Source organism: Petromyzon marinus, chromosome 31 (assembly GCF_048934315.1).
Source record: "Petromyzon marinus isolate PM22_M1 ecotype Great Lakes invasive population chromosome 31, UKy_Petmar_22M1.pri1.0, whole genome shotgun sequence".
Classification (NCBI taxonomy): domain Eukaryota; kingdom Metazoa; phylum Chordata; class Hyperoartia; order Petromyzontiformes; family Petromyzontidae; genus Petromyzon; species Petromyzon marinus.
This window is the reverse complement of record NC_133697.1, coordinates 4,661,732-4,677,680: the sequence shown is the minus strand read 5'-3', so window position 1 is coordinate 4,677,680 and position 15,949 is coordinate 4,661,732. Positions and strand designations below refer to the sequence as shown.

Genomic DNA, 15,949 nt, shown 5'->3' with positions numbered 1-15,949 from the left:
CGTGCATGACCACCCAAAAATTGTAGGTAGGGGAGATAAAGAGAAACTAAAAACTAATATTTGTTATTTGATCAGGTAAGGCCCAATGAGCTATAGATCTTTTTTTTCAGAAGCTACCTGGCCACAGATGATAGCCCACCTTAATGGCTTATCACGGTCAAATTTATAGTGGCAGACAAATACTCTAAAGCGTGATGTTGATTCTAAACGTGGAGGCGAACACACGGAGGACCCGGAGAAAAATCGACGCGGCCACGGGGAGAGAGACACGCAAACTCCAAACGTACAGCAGGTGTCAGGGTAGGGATCGAACCCACGCGCTCCTGTATACCAGGCGAGGTAGTTAACATCTCGACACCTCGGGGCACCCCACACCTCATGATGCAGGAGCTGCATGATGAAGCCTGGCGGCAGGACCCTCCCGAACAAGAGCCATGGGACTCAACGGTGAGACTTTTCTGGGTTAAAATCGCACGTGATGAGCCCCCTCCACCTCTCTATGGTCTCTCTACTCCCCGCGCGCGTGATCGTTGTTGCATAAAGCGTGGCGCTGGGGACTCACAGGAGGCGGGATGGGGGTGGGGGGAGGTGATAATTCACGTGCGGGGTGGATTATTGCATCGCAGGATCGTGAGAGGTAGCTGCGGCGGCGGCAACGGCGGCGGCTTGGGAAGGGAGGCTCTCATGCAGCAGTGGATCGGCCTTGGCTGCTGCTGATGATGATAATAATAATGAAGGCGTGAAACGTGGGGGTTATTAATAGAGTATTCGCTCACTCTCGGAGAAGGGGAGAGCGAGATTAACTTAGGTGCGAGGAGGAACCACAGACAAGCTGGAAGGCGGCTACGCGGTGAGCCGGTGCCAACAACTGCCCAAGCTCTTACGGCCCTATACATATAAAGTTGTTATCGGCCAATTAACGAGTGTTTACATGTCGGAAGAAACTGGAGCATCCGGAGAAACTCCACACGTGCGAGGGGGCAACCCTATATCCCATACAGATGGAACAGGTGGAGTCCACATCTTAGCTGTACCGCCTTCTCTTGGCAGAGCCCAGCGGACGGTATCACCTCGAAGCCCACGAGAAGGGAGTCGCACAGCATTCGTGTGCGAGGGTCCACTAACCCTCGCTGCTGCCTAAACACAGCGGCCGATTTACAGACCACGTGCGTAGCCACCACCACCACCACCCCCACCGCCACCTCAACCCACACCACCCCCACCACCCCCATCACCACCACCGCCACCACCACCACCCCCACCATCACCACCACCCCCATCATCACCACCCCCACCATCGCCACCCCCACCATCGCCACCCCCACCACCGCCACCCCCACCATCACCACCCCCACCATCACCACCACCACCACCCCCACCACCGCCACCACCCCCCCATCACCACCACCCCCACCACCGCCACCCCAACACCACCACCCCCACCATCACCACCACCCCCACCATCACCACCATCCCCCACCACCACCCCCACCACCACCGCCACCCCCACCATCACCCCCACCACCGCCACCCCCACCACCGCCACCACCCCCACCATCACCCCCACCACCGCCACCCCCACCATCACCACCCCCACCATCGCCACCCCCACCACCACCACCCCCACCACCGCCACCACCCCCACAATCGCCACCCCCACCACCGCCACCCCCACCACCACCACCCCCACCATCACCACCACCCCCACCATCACCACCCCCACCATCGCCACCCCCACCACCACCCCCACCATCACCACCCCCACCATCGCCACCCCCACCACCACCCCCACCATCACCACCCCCACCATCGCCACCCCCACCACCACCCCCACCACCGCCACCACCCCCACCATCACCCCCACCACCGCCACCCCCACCATCACCCCCACCACCGCCACCCCCACCACCGCCACCACCCCCACCATCACCCCCACCACCGCCACCCCCACCATCACCCCCACCACCGCCACCCCCACCATCACCACCACCCCCACCACCGCCACCGCCCAGCTATTGAGAGATCTGAGAGCGCCGTGTGGGAGAGTTGCCAACGACGCTGGGTGTGGTTCTGTGAGCAGCGCGGCCGCCCCCATTACGAGGCGCTACCGCGCCTCGTCGCGCGCTTTCGTGAGTTCATCATCGCTCCACGATCCGCCGGGTTCACCGTTGCGCGGTCGGATCAGCGAACCGGACCAGCGAACCGGTCTCATTCAGGGACCCGGTGCACGGTCGAAGCTCCGCGCGGCGTCCTGTGTCGTTGGGGTGGCACCGCGCATTCGTCGGGCATCAACAACAACAAGGAGTCGCAGCCGACACGCGGAGCGAAACGTCGGACACCACGCCGAACGACAAGATGCGCGTACGAGACGGAACAGGACACTTGTGCGGTTCACGCAGCACAGCGGCGATACAAATAAACAAACCCACGCTTGTTGACATTCATCGTCGCGATCACTAAAAGCCACGATCAGTCCACCGCTGGACGACTGGCCTCGTTTCCGCCGAGCCGTCGCCACGATCCCGCGGTGCAACAATCCTCGAGCCGATCCCATCGCTGCGTCTCCCGCGGTGGTACGGAATGCGTCGGGGTCGCCGGACCCCCCCACCCACCCCCCGCTGGCCTCGGCCCGCTGCTCGTCACTTATTCAGATGCGGCAACGCGGTGTCGCCACGTGTGTGTGTGTAAACATCGCCACTGGGGAGACAAAGGCGGTCGGGCGTGGTGCTGGCCACCCACCCCCCTTGTGTACCGTTCCGGCCTTCATAGGTGCTCGCTAACAGCACTTGCCCCTACAGTCTGCTAAGGCTATATGGGGGATCTTTGATCTTTGTGAGTGTGTGTGTGTGAGAGTGTGTGTGTGAGTGTGTGTGTGAGTGTGTGTGAGTGTGTGTGTGAGTGTGTGTGTGAGTGTGTGTGTGAGTGTGTGTGAGTGTGTGAGAGTGTGTGTGTGAGTGTGTGTGAGTGAGTGTGTGAGTGTGTGTGAGTGCGTGTGTGTGAGTGTGCCGATGATTTGGTAATAGCCGCTCACTCAGAGGAGGAGTTGGAGACGCTGCTGCTGAGACTGGAGCGTGCCACTAAGAGGTGGGGCCTTACCATCAGCCCCACCAAAACTAAGCACCTGCCTGGGTATTTTGTACCATCGGACACTCCACCCCCACAACTCCCAATTGGTGATGGGGCAGTTGTGGAGGGAGTGGAGAGTTTCCCATACCTGGGCAGTGTGCTTATGACCGGCTCCAGTTTAACAGCAGAGGTCTCACTCCGAATCAGTCGAGCGGCAATATCTTTTCATCGGTTGCGTAACGCTGTGTGGAAGCTACCTGGTCTGTCGCTCCGCACTAAGCTTCAGGTCTTCTCGACCACGGTCATTCCCTCCCGTCTCTACGCTTGCGAAACGTGGACCCCCCTAATGGAACATCTTTGCCGGTTAGAAACATTTAGGCTAGCCTGCTTACGATCCATCCTGGGTTTAACCAGGCTGGATTGTGTGAGGAGCTCACAAATCCTTGAAAGATCTGGGCAAGGTCCCATCGGTGAGCTCCTCCGGCAGGCAAGGATGCGTTGGCTGGGTCATGTAGCCCGCATGCCTAGCCATCGCATGCCGAAACAGCTTTTGTTCGGCCGGATCGAGGGGGCTAAACGGGCGCGGCACGAGCTAGAGAAGAGATGGAGTGATGTGGTACAGGAGGACGTGGAGCTGAGTGGACTTGCCGATGACTGGTACCAGCGGTGTCAATATCGGCCTCTGTGGAGGAGGCTCGTGAAGGACGCTACTGCGCAGTTGGAGGTAGTCGCCCTCCAACAACAACGGATGGCGGAGGAGCGACGCTCACAACAACGAGCGGAGCGCCGGGTGGCTAAAGCACAGCAGGTTGGCACAGTAGGGGGCACAGGTGGTGCATCAGTCAGTCATCTCAGTCATCTTAGTCAGTCGACCCGTGGCACTTGGGTCTGCCCCGTGACCTCCTGCCCGCGGGCGATCGACACTTCACGTGGCCTAAAGGTGCACATGGCCTGGCACAAGCGTCGTGGTGACGTCACTGCCACTTAGTGGCGAATGGCGGTTGTTGTTGTGAGTGTGTGTGAGTGTTTGAGTGTGTGTGAGTGTGTGTGAGTGTGTGTGCCCAACTGCGAGTGGCTGTTGGGCCAGAACGCCTCGCCGGTTGCGGGTGATAGCCGTCGGTCGGGACACGTGGCACAATTATGTCACGCAGAGGTGGGGTGGTAGGTGGGGGTGGTAGGTGGGGTGGTAGGTGGGGTGGTAGGTGGGGGTGGTAGGTGGGGGTGGTAGGTGGGGGTGGTAGGTGGGGGTGGTAGGTGGGGTTGGTAGGTGCAGTGGTAGGTTGGAGGTGGTAGATGGGGTGGTAAGTGGGGTTGGTAGGTGGGGGTGGTAGGTGGGGTGGTAGGTGGGGGTGGTAGGTGGGGTTGGTAGGTGCAGTGGTAGGTTGGAGGTGGTAGATGGGGTGGTAAGTGGGGTTGGTAGGTGGGGGTGGTAGGTGGGGTTTGTATGTGAAGTGGTAGGTTGGGGGTGGTAGGTGGGGTAGTAAGTGGGGTGGTAGGTGGGGGTGGTAGGTGGGGTGGTAGGTGGGGGTGGTAGGTGGGGGTGGTAGGTGGGGTGGTAGGTGGGGTGTTAGGTGGGCCACACGTGATAAGCTCATCGAGGTGGTGGAATTTATAGTGACAGTCAAATCATCGACAAACCGCGTTCGGCATTGGAAGGCCCCGTGTGTCACTGGCAGCCCCTGGTGGCCTTGAGTGCGGCCTCTGAGTGCGTCCCACACCACTCCCCCCCCCCCATCATCATCGTGGCTGGCAAACCCAACAATGGTTTCAAAGGTGTGACGGCCCTCCCTCGCACTGATGATGTCTTACCATCGAAAGTGGCCCCCCTCTGAAAATGAGTGAAGAACACTGATCGGAGAATAGGTTTTACCCTTTCTGGCGATTCATCATATTTGATAGTGGCAAAAATGGTCCCACAGATAACACTGGTCTAAACGCGTGTTGCTAAACGTGGAAGGCATAAACCGCAGGAATCCGGAGAAAGCTCTCACGAGACCACAGGGAGAGAGAGAGAACGCGCGGAATATCATACAACGGGCATCGTCAGGGTCGGGATTGAACCCTCGGTCTCCTGCGTACCCAAAGCGTTTGCTACACCGATGTGATCAGTAGCAGGACACGGAGTTGCTTTGGAAGAGGCCACGCCAGCGGGTCTCACGCGCCGACACGTCCCCTGGCCACACACTCACGGGTCTCCCGATTCCCTTACCGGCGCCTTACTCACGCGTGTCTCGTGAAGCGGGGGCACTTCACTGTCCGTGTGAGTTGACGATTACCCCTGCCTGGAGCAGGCCCCCAGGTAACGCGGTTCACCTGGACATGTGACGCGTGTGTGTGTGTGTGTTGGGGAGCGGTAGTGTAGTGGTTAGCACGCAACGCTACGAACCCGGCAACCCGAGTTCGATTCCCGCAATACCAGTGACCATTATTCGAACCGGTCCTGTGCCTCCTCCAGGTCAACTCAGCCTCAAATGAGTATCTAGTGCGGTGTGTAAACATCGCCACTCGGGCGTGGTGCTGGCCACCCACCCCCTCGTGTGCTGTGCCGGCCTTCATAGGTGCTCGCTAACAGCACTTGCTGTTACAGTCTGTTAAGGCTATACGGGGGATCTTTGTCTTTGTGACGTGTGTGTCTGGGAAGCGGTTAGCGTAGTGGTTAGCGTGCTGCCGCTACAAACCCGGACACCCGAGTTCGATTCCCGCTCACGGCCATCATCAGTGACGAACATCCAAACCGCTTCTCCCCTAGGTCGACTCAGCCTTAAATGTATACCTGGTGCGGTGTGTAAAAAAATCAGCACTGGGGAGACAAAGGCGGCCGGGCGTGGTGCTGGCCAACCACCGGGCGTGGTGCTGGCCACCCACCCCCTCGTGTGCTGTGCTGACCTTCATAGGTCTGTTTAAAGGCTCTACGGGGGATCTTTGTCTTTGACGAGGTGCATGGCTGCTGCCAATGCAAAGGTGCAAAGGCAAAAGTACAGCCCTGCTAGCCCACGCCACTGCTCGCGAAATGGGCATCGTCTCTTTGGTCTGCTCTTCCACCGAGCTTGTCCGACGACTGTACCCAGCCACCCACACCTACACCACAGGGTGGATGGAGCAAGGTGGGTGGATTTAATCAATTGTTTGGACGCCCAGTGCCAACCATTGCACCATGAGGGCTCGACAGTGTTTGTTTCATCCCACGTGGATGTGTGTATGTGTGTCTTTACCTGCGTGAGAAGTGGCGAATATTTAAACCTCGCCTAGGTCGACTCAGCCTCAAATGAGTACTGTACTCGGTGTGGTGTGTAAAACATCACCACTGGGGAGACAAAGGCGGCCGGGCGTGGTGCTGTCAGCACTTGCCCCAACAGTTTTGTCCAAGGCTGTACAGGGTGGGAGGGGGGGCGTTGTCTTTGTGAAGATTGGTGGCATAGTGGATAGCGCACTTCCCTAGGAACACGGCGATCTTACTTCGATTCCCATCCATAGCGAGTGTATCTGAAACCGTTTCTGGAGATCCCCTAGGTCGAGTGAGTCTTGAATGAGAACCTGCTGCAGTTGTGTAAATTTGCAAACTTTCTCAAGTCACACACGGCCACCGAGCTTTGGCAAAAATAATGAATGCGTTAAATCAGTTTGGTACCAATTTAAACACAACACGTGTTTGTGACGCCGCGCGCCACTGGTGCATAAGTAAACATTCCATACAAAAACAAGCAACAAATTCGTCAATAACACTGCCATACAAGGGAAAGAATGTATAATAGGCGACGTTTCGGGACAATGCCCCTTCATAAGTACCTACTTATTCACATTACCCTCAGATTTATCATGGGGATACCCAAGTGGGTGTGGATGTAGATGTGGTATCCATCACGATGACGCTTCAACAACATCGTCATTAACATTGTCATCATCATCAATATCATCTTCAGCAACATCATCATCCACATCAACTAAAACCCGGGTACGTCATTGTGAAATCATCGGTGGACACTTTAAGATCGAACTCTTGCGAGTTCCCAACTCTTGAGAGTGCTTCAATTCGCACCGTAAGTTTAGTTATTTGTCACTTATAATTATTGGTATACTAATCAAATTAACCACTGATAATAATGTACAGCCTTGTGAAAATCCACTGTTGGATGAAGGCCTTGCCAGCACCCTGCCGCACATCAGTAAATGTTTGACCATACTTCACCGCGCTGGTTAGTATGATTGCGTGAACGGTGCATGAGTGGGGGGGGGGCGTGACCAAGAGGTGGTCTGGGCAATCCAACTCAAGATACAAAATGCAGTGCGCTAACCACTGCGCCACCGCTCAACCAGCGACAACAACAAAAGCAGACAGTTCAGCTGGTCATCATCTTTGATCTCCGCACGCACGCGGTGGTGAGAAGCCACGTGGAACCAGAGAAAGAGACGGCCGAAGAGCGGCCGAGCTTACCAGGGCATGCGCGCTGATGCTGAAGCTGCTGATGACGCTGCTGCTGCCGACGATACTGCTGCTGCTGCTGCCGAAGATGATGGCTGCTGTTGAAGTTACCGCAAACGATGCTGATGTTGATTGTCGTTCAAACTGATGTTAATGTTGCTGCTGCTGATGATGATACAAACTCGACGTTGCCTGTGATGACTATTATGTAGCTGCTGATGGTGATGATGTTACTTATATTTCTGGTGATGATGATGGTGCTGCTACAAATTCTGCTGCTACTGCTGATGGTGATACCGGTGCTGCTGCTGCTCCTGTTAATGATGATTATGATGATTCCTCGAGTGATGCTGCTGCTAAAGCCGCTGCTGCTGATGACTACCGTGCCGCTGATACTTCTGTTGCTGATACTATTGCTGCAGAGATTGGTGATACCGGTGATGCCGCTGCTGCTGATAATGATGCCCCTTATACCTGTGGTGCTGCTACTGATGATGCCGCTGCTGCTGCTGATACTGTTGATGCTGCTGCTGATGATGATACTGTTGATGCTGCTGCTGCTGTTGATGATGATGCTCCATGCACTGTGAGGTTGGCGGGCCTCCGCGTCCGAGCAGGGATCGTTTCTGGAGCGCGTTTCCGACGATTGTTGTGCCTTAATGCTGTTTTTCCTCGCTCCGGAGGAAGCGCCCCCCTCCCCCCACGCACCCCACAACACCCCTCCCTCGCACACAATCCCCATCACTGCCCCCAAAATAGTCTCTGACGTGAGCGACCCGCGCGGTGAGAAGGGCGAGACGCTGGGCTGAGTTACCTGGAGACTTGGCCGCTCGCGATGATAACGCGATCTGCGCAATTGCTGCTCGTGGTCAGAGCTTAATTTCGGCCAGGACTGAGCTCCGGAAAATATTTTCGGGTGGGATGAATGAGGGTGGCGGGGAGTGGGGGGGTTTGCGTGGTGGGGGGGGGGCGGGAGTTGAATATTCAAAGGCGCTCGAAAATATTCCATAAAATATTTTTTTTTAAATTTGGTTAAGCAATCGCGTCGTTAGGGATAAATGTGCGTAACTGAATAATTAATCAGACCCATTCGCCTCCTTCATATATCTGTCCCTCCGCTGAAATAAAAGTACTTTTTTACACATCCCATCAACCACCACGGCCTTCTGAAAGTTCATCATTTCAGCAGCAGGGAATTCCGATGGGGAGCAGTGCGAGGGAATACGCAGAAATAGAGGCGTTGTGAGCGCTAGTTCGGTGAGTTAATGGGTGAGTGTGTGGGGTGAGCGAGTGGGTCATCGAGACGGAGTGAGTGTGTGGGGTGAGCGAATGGGTGGGTTTGTTCGTGGCTGGGTGTATGCGTGAGTGAGTTGTTCTGACTTGTAGCGTGGCGAGTGAGTGGGTGAGTGAACGAGTGAGTGGGTGAGTGAGTGTGGGTGTGAGTGAGTGAGTGTGTTGTACTGACCTGCAGCGTGCGGAGTGAGTGAGTGAGAGTGGGTGAATGAGTGTGTGGGTGAGTGAGTGAGCGTGTGAGTGAGTGAATGAGTGGGTGAATGAGAGTGGGTGAGTGAGTCAGAGTGGGTGTGAGTGGGTGGGTGAGTGAGTAAGTGAGCGTGCGAGTTAGTGGGCGAGTGAGTGAGTGAGAGTGGGTGTGAGTGGGTGAGTGTGGTGTTCTGACCTGCAGCCTAGTGGTTGAACACAATGATGGATGAGACAAAGCAAAGTCAGTAGTCCGGTCCACAGAGTTCCCAACGCGAGTGGAAGGAATCAATGACTGAAGTTCACAGTCATGAGCAGCGATAGAAGAGTACTAAGTGTTGCTGTTGTTGAGGTTGTTGCTGATGATGATGTTGTTGTTGGTGATGCTGAAACAATGAAAATGTCACCAACTGCGTGCGCAGCACCAGCGTGGCCTTGGCTGCACGCGCGTGTGTGCGTGTTGTTTGCGTGGTTTCCGCACAGCCACACAGCCACACACACACACACGTGTGTGTGGCTGTGTGGCTGTGCGCAAGCGGGGGGGGGGGGTCTGTCTGGACAGCTGTGTTCGCGTCCTCCCCCCACCACACACACACACTGCTCCCCACGCAACCGGGGGAGGTGGGTGGAGGGGTCTCATAATGACCCCAGGTGTTCCAATGGGACTGACGGGGCGTTGTAAACACAGACGGTCACAAACAGTGGCCAACGTCTGGACACGCACACAAAAAAGGGGGCGATCGGTGACAATGGAGAGGATGGGATTAAGCCAACCGGCCAAGAGTGTTCGCTCTACCCCTAACCACACTAGGCAACCAGTCACTACTACAAACCCTCATACCTTAGTTTAAAATGTAGTAGTAGGCTTTCGCGAACAATAGTATCCATGATAGTTTTTTGGGGTTAGATCACGTAAAATATAAATGTGTCGTTAAACCCGCCACCACCCGACACGGCCAATTAGTAAGGTTTGTCACGTTAAGAAAACGTGCCAATTAGTTACTACTAACCGTGCCTTATTAACCAGCCACAAATTATTAGCCCTACACTACTGACCCTAACCAACTAGCCACGGGTACTAGCGCTAGCACTACCCCTACTCCATTAGACGTTCAACCAGAATCAGAAGATGTATGTATCCTGAAGGCATCCGATGAGCCATAAAGATATTTTTCACAGATGTCCAGTCGGGGCGGGTAAGAACATTACAACAGCAAAAGGTACAACAACATGATAGGGGTGCAAAGTACAAGAAAAGTAAACAAATCACCCAAAAAACACGGACAAATTAAACTAAACCACCATTCCCATCCTACCAGCAATAGCCATAGCCAATGAACCCACCGGTACGAGTCCTACCCATAGCCAATTAGCCAACCCAGGAAATGGTCGTAACCCTCCAACAATTTAAATTCTTGCGTATGGCGATATATAACGATATGTAACGATATGTAACGACATATAACGATATGTAACGATGTATAACGATATGTAACGATATATAACGCGAGCCAAATGCCAGTGTCGAGGTGGATTATGGTCCACAACCCGAGGGGCGTCAGGAGGAAACTTCGTGTCTTGTCCGTTGTTCCTCCTCCTCCGTCGTCGATGGAGCACAGGCTACCGCAGTGGCATTACTATCTGGTCCACGTTTTGGGTCGTCGTGGGGGCCCACGATTGCTACACCGAGGCATTGTGGCTTGACATGCTCCTGTTGCGAAAGAGGCGCGCGCATCGGCCCGTTGACGTTCCGATGCGGTCGATGGTGACAACCGCCGGTGACCTCGAGGAATGCCAAAGCCACGCAGGAGGTGTTACGATGTTTGGGTTTAGCATGAGAGGCTTATTCTGGAACCTTCCAACTTAGCCTCACCAACTAGCGACGAGTACCCAACATTAACCATAGGAAACAAGCCGCTAAACAACTCGCCATCCAGACTCCAGAATTATAGCCCTGTCACTGGCCCTAACACCGCCCATACCACGTCTTTGCCAAGGCCCCGTGAGCAATGTCTTGTTAGAGGTTTTCAGATGTTGCTGATCGGCCAAGTTGTCTCAAATTTTCGTACATTCTCTCATCTCTTCCCCCGTGCTTGTCCGTGCACGTTCCAGCGTTCGTTTCGCTTTCACTTTCTCTTTCGTCGCCCCGGCTTCTGCGATCCGTGCGACATGGCAGGTATTATGCGCCTGGATTAGGAAACTATCGGGGCCTCTCTTTGGCTCAAAAGGACACCCCGCCTTTTGAGAAAACGAGGATGCCTCCTTGACGAACGAACGCTGGCAACAAAGGCGCAGGGGGTTCGTGGCATCGCTCGAACGTCTACGGTCGGGACACGGACCGATGGTCGAGGACAATAACGGAGCGGCAGCCAAGGAATGGAACGCACACGCCGGGAGGACGCGCCCCCGACAGAGATGGAGCGATGGAATCAGATCGTGGGCAGGTGCTAGGCGGAATGATTACGTCACGGGATTGTGAGAGGAGGTGGTGGTGGTTGGTGGTTGTGGCTTTGGGGGGGGTGAGGGGCCTTCATCCAGCAGTGGATTGACCATCACGGCTGACGGTAGTTCCGATGAGACCAACGTTGTTGTTGTTGTTGTTGCTGCTGCTACCGCCGTCGGTGTCAGCATTCGCTGTTGGTTGACGACAACTCCCCGTGCAATATTTCCCCACTCATCCTCATCCTGTCGCTTTAATGTCCGCGAACATCAATGGCAAACAATTGCCCTCGTGATGTCACCGCGATGCCCACTTCAACTCGAGTGGAGCTCCGTCCCCACTGAGCAGTCGTCTGCGACTTGACGGCAAATCACGAATCGTTTGCGATGGGCGAAGAGCAATAACTCGGGTAATAATTTCGATTGATGATGCTGCTGCTTATGCTGCTGCTGATGATGATAACGGGTCGCGTTCTGGGATTTTTATTTATTTTAAATGATGATCGGGGAATTTGTTGTTGTGAACCCGTGAGCGATCATTTAAGCCGTGAGAAATCACCGAGAATTTATCACGGAATCGTATAGATTAGATGTCGTGCCGATGTTACATTCGGGATGATGACCTTAAACCACAACAACAACAATAACAGCAACGAAACGAGGCTGCATGTATCACAATAATCACATCGCTGAGGTTTTGGGAGAGTGCAGGGTTACATATCAATGATTAAACCCAGATTATATGCCGCCGCGACCCCCTTATATTATTATTATTAGGATGTGCCAACCCCCTCCCCGCCCTCTCCCACTTGTTGGTGGCGGCTGTTGAGTCTGTTGACAGATCCAGCCGTCGCACGTGACCCAACGCACCGCGCGCGGAGCAGCTGGCAGGAAGCGCGTTTCCCGGTGGTCGTGGTGTGGCGAGAAGGAGGGCATTTGTCTCTACCCCTTCAATGCCCCATTCCGTGCCACGCCGCCACCCCTCCTATTCGCCGGAAGGATGCTTCATGGGGGGGGGGTGGGGAGGTAAGGGGTGTCGTGACTGAACTGCCCGTGAAGATAGGCTAATTGTCGTGAAAGGGCGAGCGCCCCTTTCTCGGCGAATGAATTAGTCATGAAAAGCATTCTGACAACAATAGCGGCGAGTGCTCACTCAAACCGCCCACGTGAGTGAAATGCGCTCGGCTCTGAGACCCTTCACGAGTGGAGATGATCCACTAGGTACGAAACACACACACGACAATTATAACCCTCCCCCCCTCCCCACCGTGTAGCCTTCAAGACTGTTGGAGGCAAGTGCTGTTAGCGAGCACCTATTAAGGCGCAGCACACAAGAGCGGGTGTGAGCGGCCAACGTGGGTCACTTCCGGCCGCTATTAGCTCCTCACTGCTGATATTTACACCCCGCAACAGGTAGGTGCTCAGTTCAGGCTGAGTTGACATCGCGGGAACCGAACTCGGGTCGCCGGGTTCGTACCGCTATACTACACACTCCCCGCGATATCATAAACACACACAGACACGCGAACAATGAGACACACACAGAAACGGAAAGAGGCGTGAAACCACTTTGGGCCCTGGAGGTCACGTGAACGGTACTTTGCCCTCTCTTCAGATGACCACGCGTGTCTCGTGCCGTAACACACGCGGACTCCTGGAGCAGCAGTGGAGGATGATGATGATGATGATGGTCATTGTTATTATTTTAACTGCTGATGATGATAATGGTTGTGGTGGTGAATATTCATTAATCAGGGATTAATTTATCATTCAATATTTTCCTCGGGGACTCAAACCCAACAACCACTACTCTTGGACCTCGCCTCCACCTCTCGATAGAGGGGGGTGGTGGGTTGGGAAATATTTTCAGGAGCCCAGCCCCGGACAGCTCCCGCTGAAATCATCAGCCCTGTGTAAAATCAGCTGTACGAATAACTTCCCACGGTTCATCGTAAGCACTACATTATAACTAACCGATACTTTTATCCATAATAAAAAGACATCCATGCAAATGCCTCCTCTTGAGACTAATCAGCGATGCTTTCCTGGATTAACAGAAGGCATTATATAACAAAGCACTATACAGACGGACCATTGCCCGAAACGTTAGCCTACGGTAAACTTTCCCGCAATAAGGCAGTGGTCGTGACACACGCGGTGAGTTATGTTCACGTGCGCCTTTAGATCACCGTGAGCTGCGATGCGAATCGTCAGCTGCTGATGCGTGGCGAGATTATAGCGCTTCGTAATGAATGGCAACGCGAGTCCCGTAATTATTTACGGGCTTACAAGGTGATTCGTGTGGCTGAGCCAGTTTCCCCCCGATGTCAAGCCCTCGACCTGTGAACCAAACGCGCCACTGTGGTCAACAATAATTGCGTTTTGGCACCAACGTCAGGGTAATGACGACCTAAGTGAAAGCACGGGGTGGGGGGGGTGTTAAAACAAAAGTGGAGACCCGCGGGAGAACGGGAGAGAAGCGGTGGGAGAGGCAGCGGGAGAGACTGCGACACCGAGACGGCATCGCAGAGTTCGGAGGTCACTGCTGGCCACGAGCAGCTGATGGGGAAGTCACCGCCTGACGGCAACAACATGACGCTCTGGGTATCTGTGTGAGTCTACGGGTCTCTCGTGAGTCTTTGTGTGAGTCGATGGTTCTCTGTTTTCGTCTATGGTTCTCTGTGTGAGTATATGGGTTCTATGCGTCTCCGTGTGAGTCTCTGGGTCTCCATGTGAGTCCATGGGTCACCTTGGGTTTATGGATCTATGTTCGAGCCTATGGGTCTCCGTGTGAGTCTATGGGTCTCTGTATGAGTATATGGGTCTCTTTGTCAATCTATGCTGCTCTGTATGATTCTATGGTTCCATGTGTGAGTCTGGTGGTCTATATACGAGACTATGGGTCTCCGTGTGAGTTTGTGTCTCTGTGTGAGTCTATGGTTCTCTATGAGTCTATGGTTCTCTGTGTGAGTGTATGGGTTCTATGGGTCTCCGTGTGAGTCTATGGTTCTCTATGAGTCTATGGTTCTCTGTGTCTTTGGGTATATGAGCAAGACTATGGGCATGCGTGTAAGGCCATTGTTCTCTGTGTGAGTATGTGGGTCTCTCTGTGAGTACATGGTTCTCTGCGTGAGTCTGTTTCTCTGTGTGAGTCTATTGGTCTCTGTATGAGTCTATGGAGCTCTGTACGAGTCAAATGAAGGGGATTAATGGGAGGGGAGAAAATGGGGAGAGCCTTTGTCCAGCTGTGGGAAGTTCCAGGCAGACTACAACAACAACGTGGTTGTTATCGTCATGAGCCACGCTATTTATATCTCTGAACAAGGATGGATGATCGTGCACGTGTTAGCCACAAGGGGGAGCAACACGCCCTCTTCTCCACGAGAGACAATGATTCCCCGTATAGCCTGTAACCAGGCTGTTGGGGCAAGTGCTGTTAGCGAGCACCTATGAAGGTGCCGGAACGGCACATGAGGGTTTGGGTGGCCAGCACCACGCCCGGCCGCCTTTGTCTCCCGAGTGGCGATGTTTACACACCGTGCCAGGTATTCATTTGAGGCTGAGTCGACCTGGGAGAGGCCAGGGTCCAGTTCAGCTATTCGTCACCGGTGTTGGCCGTGAGCGGGATTCGAACTCGGGTGCCGGGTTCGTAGCGCAGCGCGCTAACCGCTGCGCCACCGCTCCTCAGCCATTGATTGCCAACACACTCCAATTCCCATCACTCCGCTTAAGCATCCATTCTATATCAGTCCGTTATCACTTACCCAGCAACTCGTTTCTTCACATCCACCAAGTAACTCCCCACAGCGACGTGGCGGCGTACGTAGAGGTGATTGTTGCAAACGAGATGGGATTATCCAGGTAACACATTTAAACCAAAAATAAATAAACACTCACCACTCACTTCACATCATTCACCACTCACGCCTGTCAGTTACCCATCACTCTCAATCCCTCTTCACTCACTCCTCATCCCACGCACCCTCCCATCACTCTTTGTTATGGTGCCTTATTTTGACAGTACGAGTCTTGGTGACACAGTATGTATTGTATAGCACTTTAGTTACTTTTTGACCCGTCCATACTGAACATCTGTTTAAAAAAATAGCTTTATAGCTCTTCGGATTCCTCCAGTTATAAATAAAGATTCTGTTTCGGAGTTCTAAAAGAATTTAGTTTTTGTAATCCATAAACCCAATCTCCTTGTCCCTCCAGTGTCTCCATCCCTGTCCCACTTTTACCTCCCCTGTCTCCTCCCCAGTCTCTACAGCCCACGTCCTCTCTGTCATCTGGTCTTCCTTGTCTCATCGTCTTATTCCATGTCTCACTCTATCCCTTGTCTAATCGCGTGTCTCCCTGTCTCCACCCGTATCCCATGCCGTTTCCATTGATCTCCGCCTCTCTCTCCTCCTCCTTGCCTCTCCTGCCGTCTTGTCTCCGCCTTTGTCTCACTTGTCTCCGCCCTGTCCCAGCTCCGTCACTGGTCTCTCTAACTCTTTATACTTCCCTGTCTCCTCTCCTGTCTTCACGCTGTCTCTGCACTGT

At 54.1% G+C, this 15,949-nt stretch overlaps 1 protein-coding gene across 3 annotated transcripts in view; it reads right to left on the bottom strand.

Moving 5' to 3' along the window:
* The window catches only part of LOC116947706 (ras guanyl-releasing protein 3-like), a 102,084-nt gene extending 93,676 nt beyond the window's left edge, over window positions 1–8,408 (bottom strand). For 2 of the 3 annotated variants that reach the window (XM_076071030.1, XM_076071031.1), the window contains exon 1: window positions 7,499–8,408. In XM_076071030.1, the coding sequence (XP_075927145.1) occupies window positions 7,499–7,506 (8 nt within the window). In that variant the 5' untranslated portion in view covers window positions 7,507–8,408. The remainder of the gene's footprint in view (window positions 1–7,498) is intronic. The other variant, XM_076071032.1, reaches the window with a different exon arrangement.
* Window positions 8,409–15,949: the final 7,541 nt, after the last annotated feature.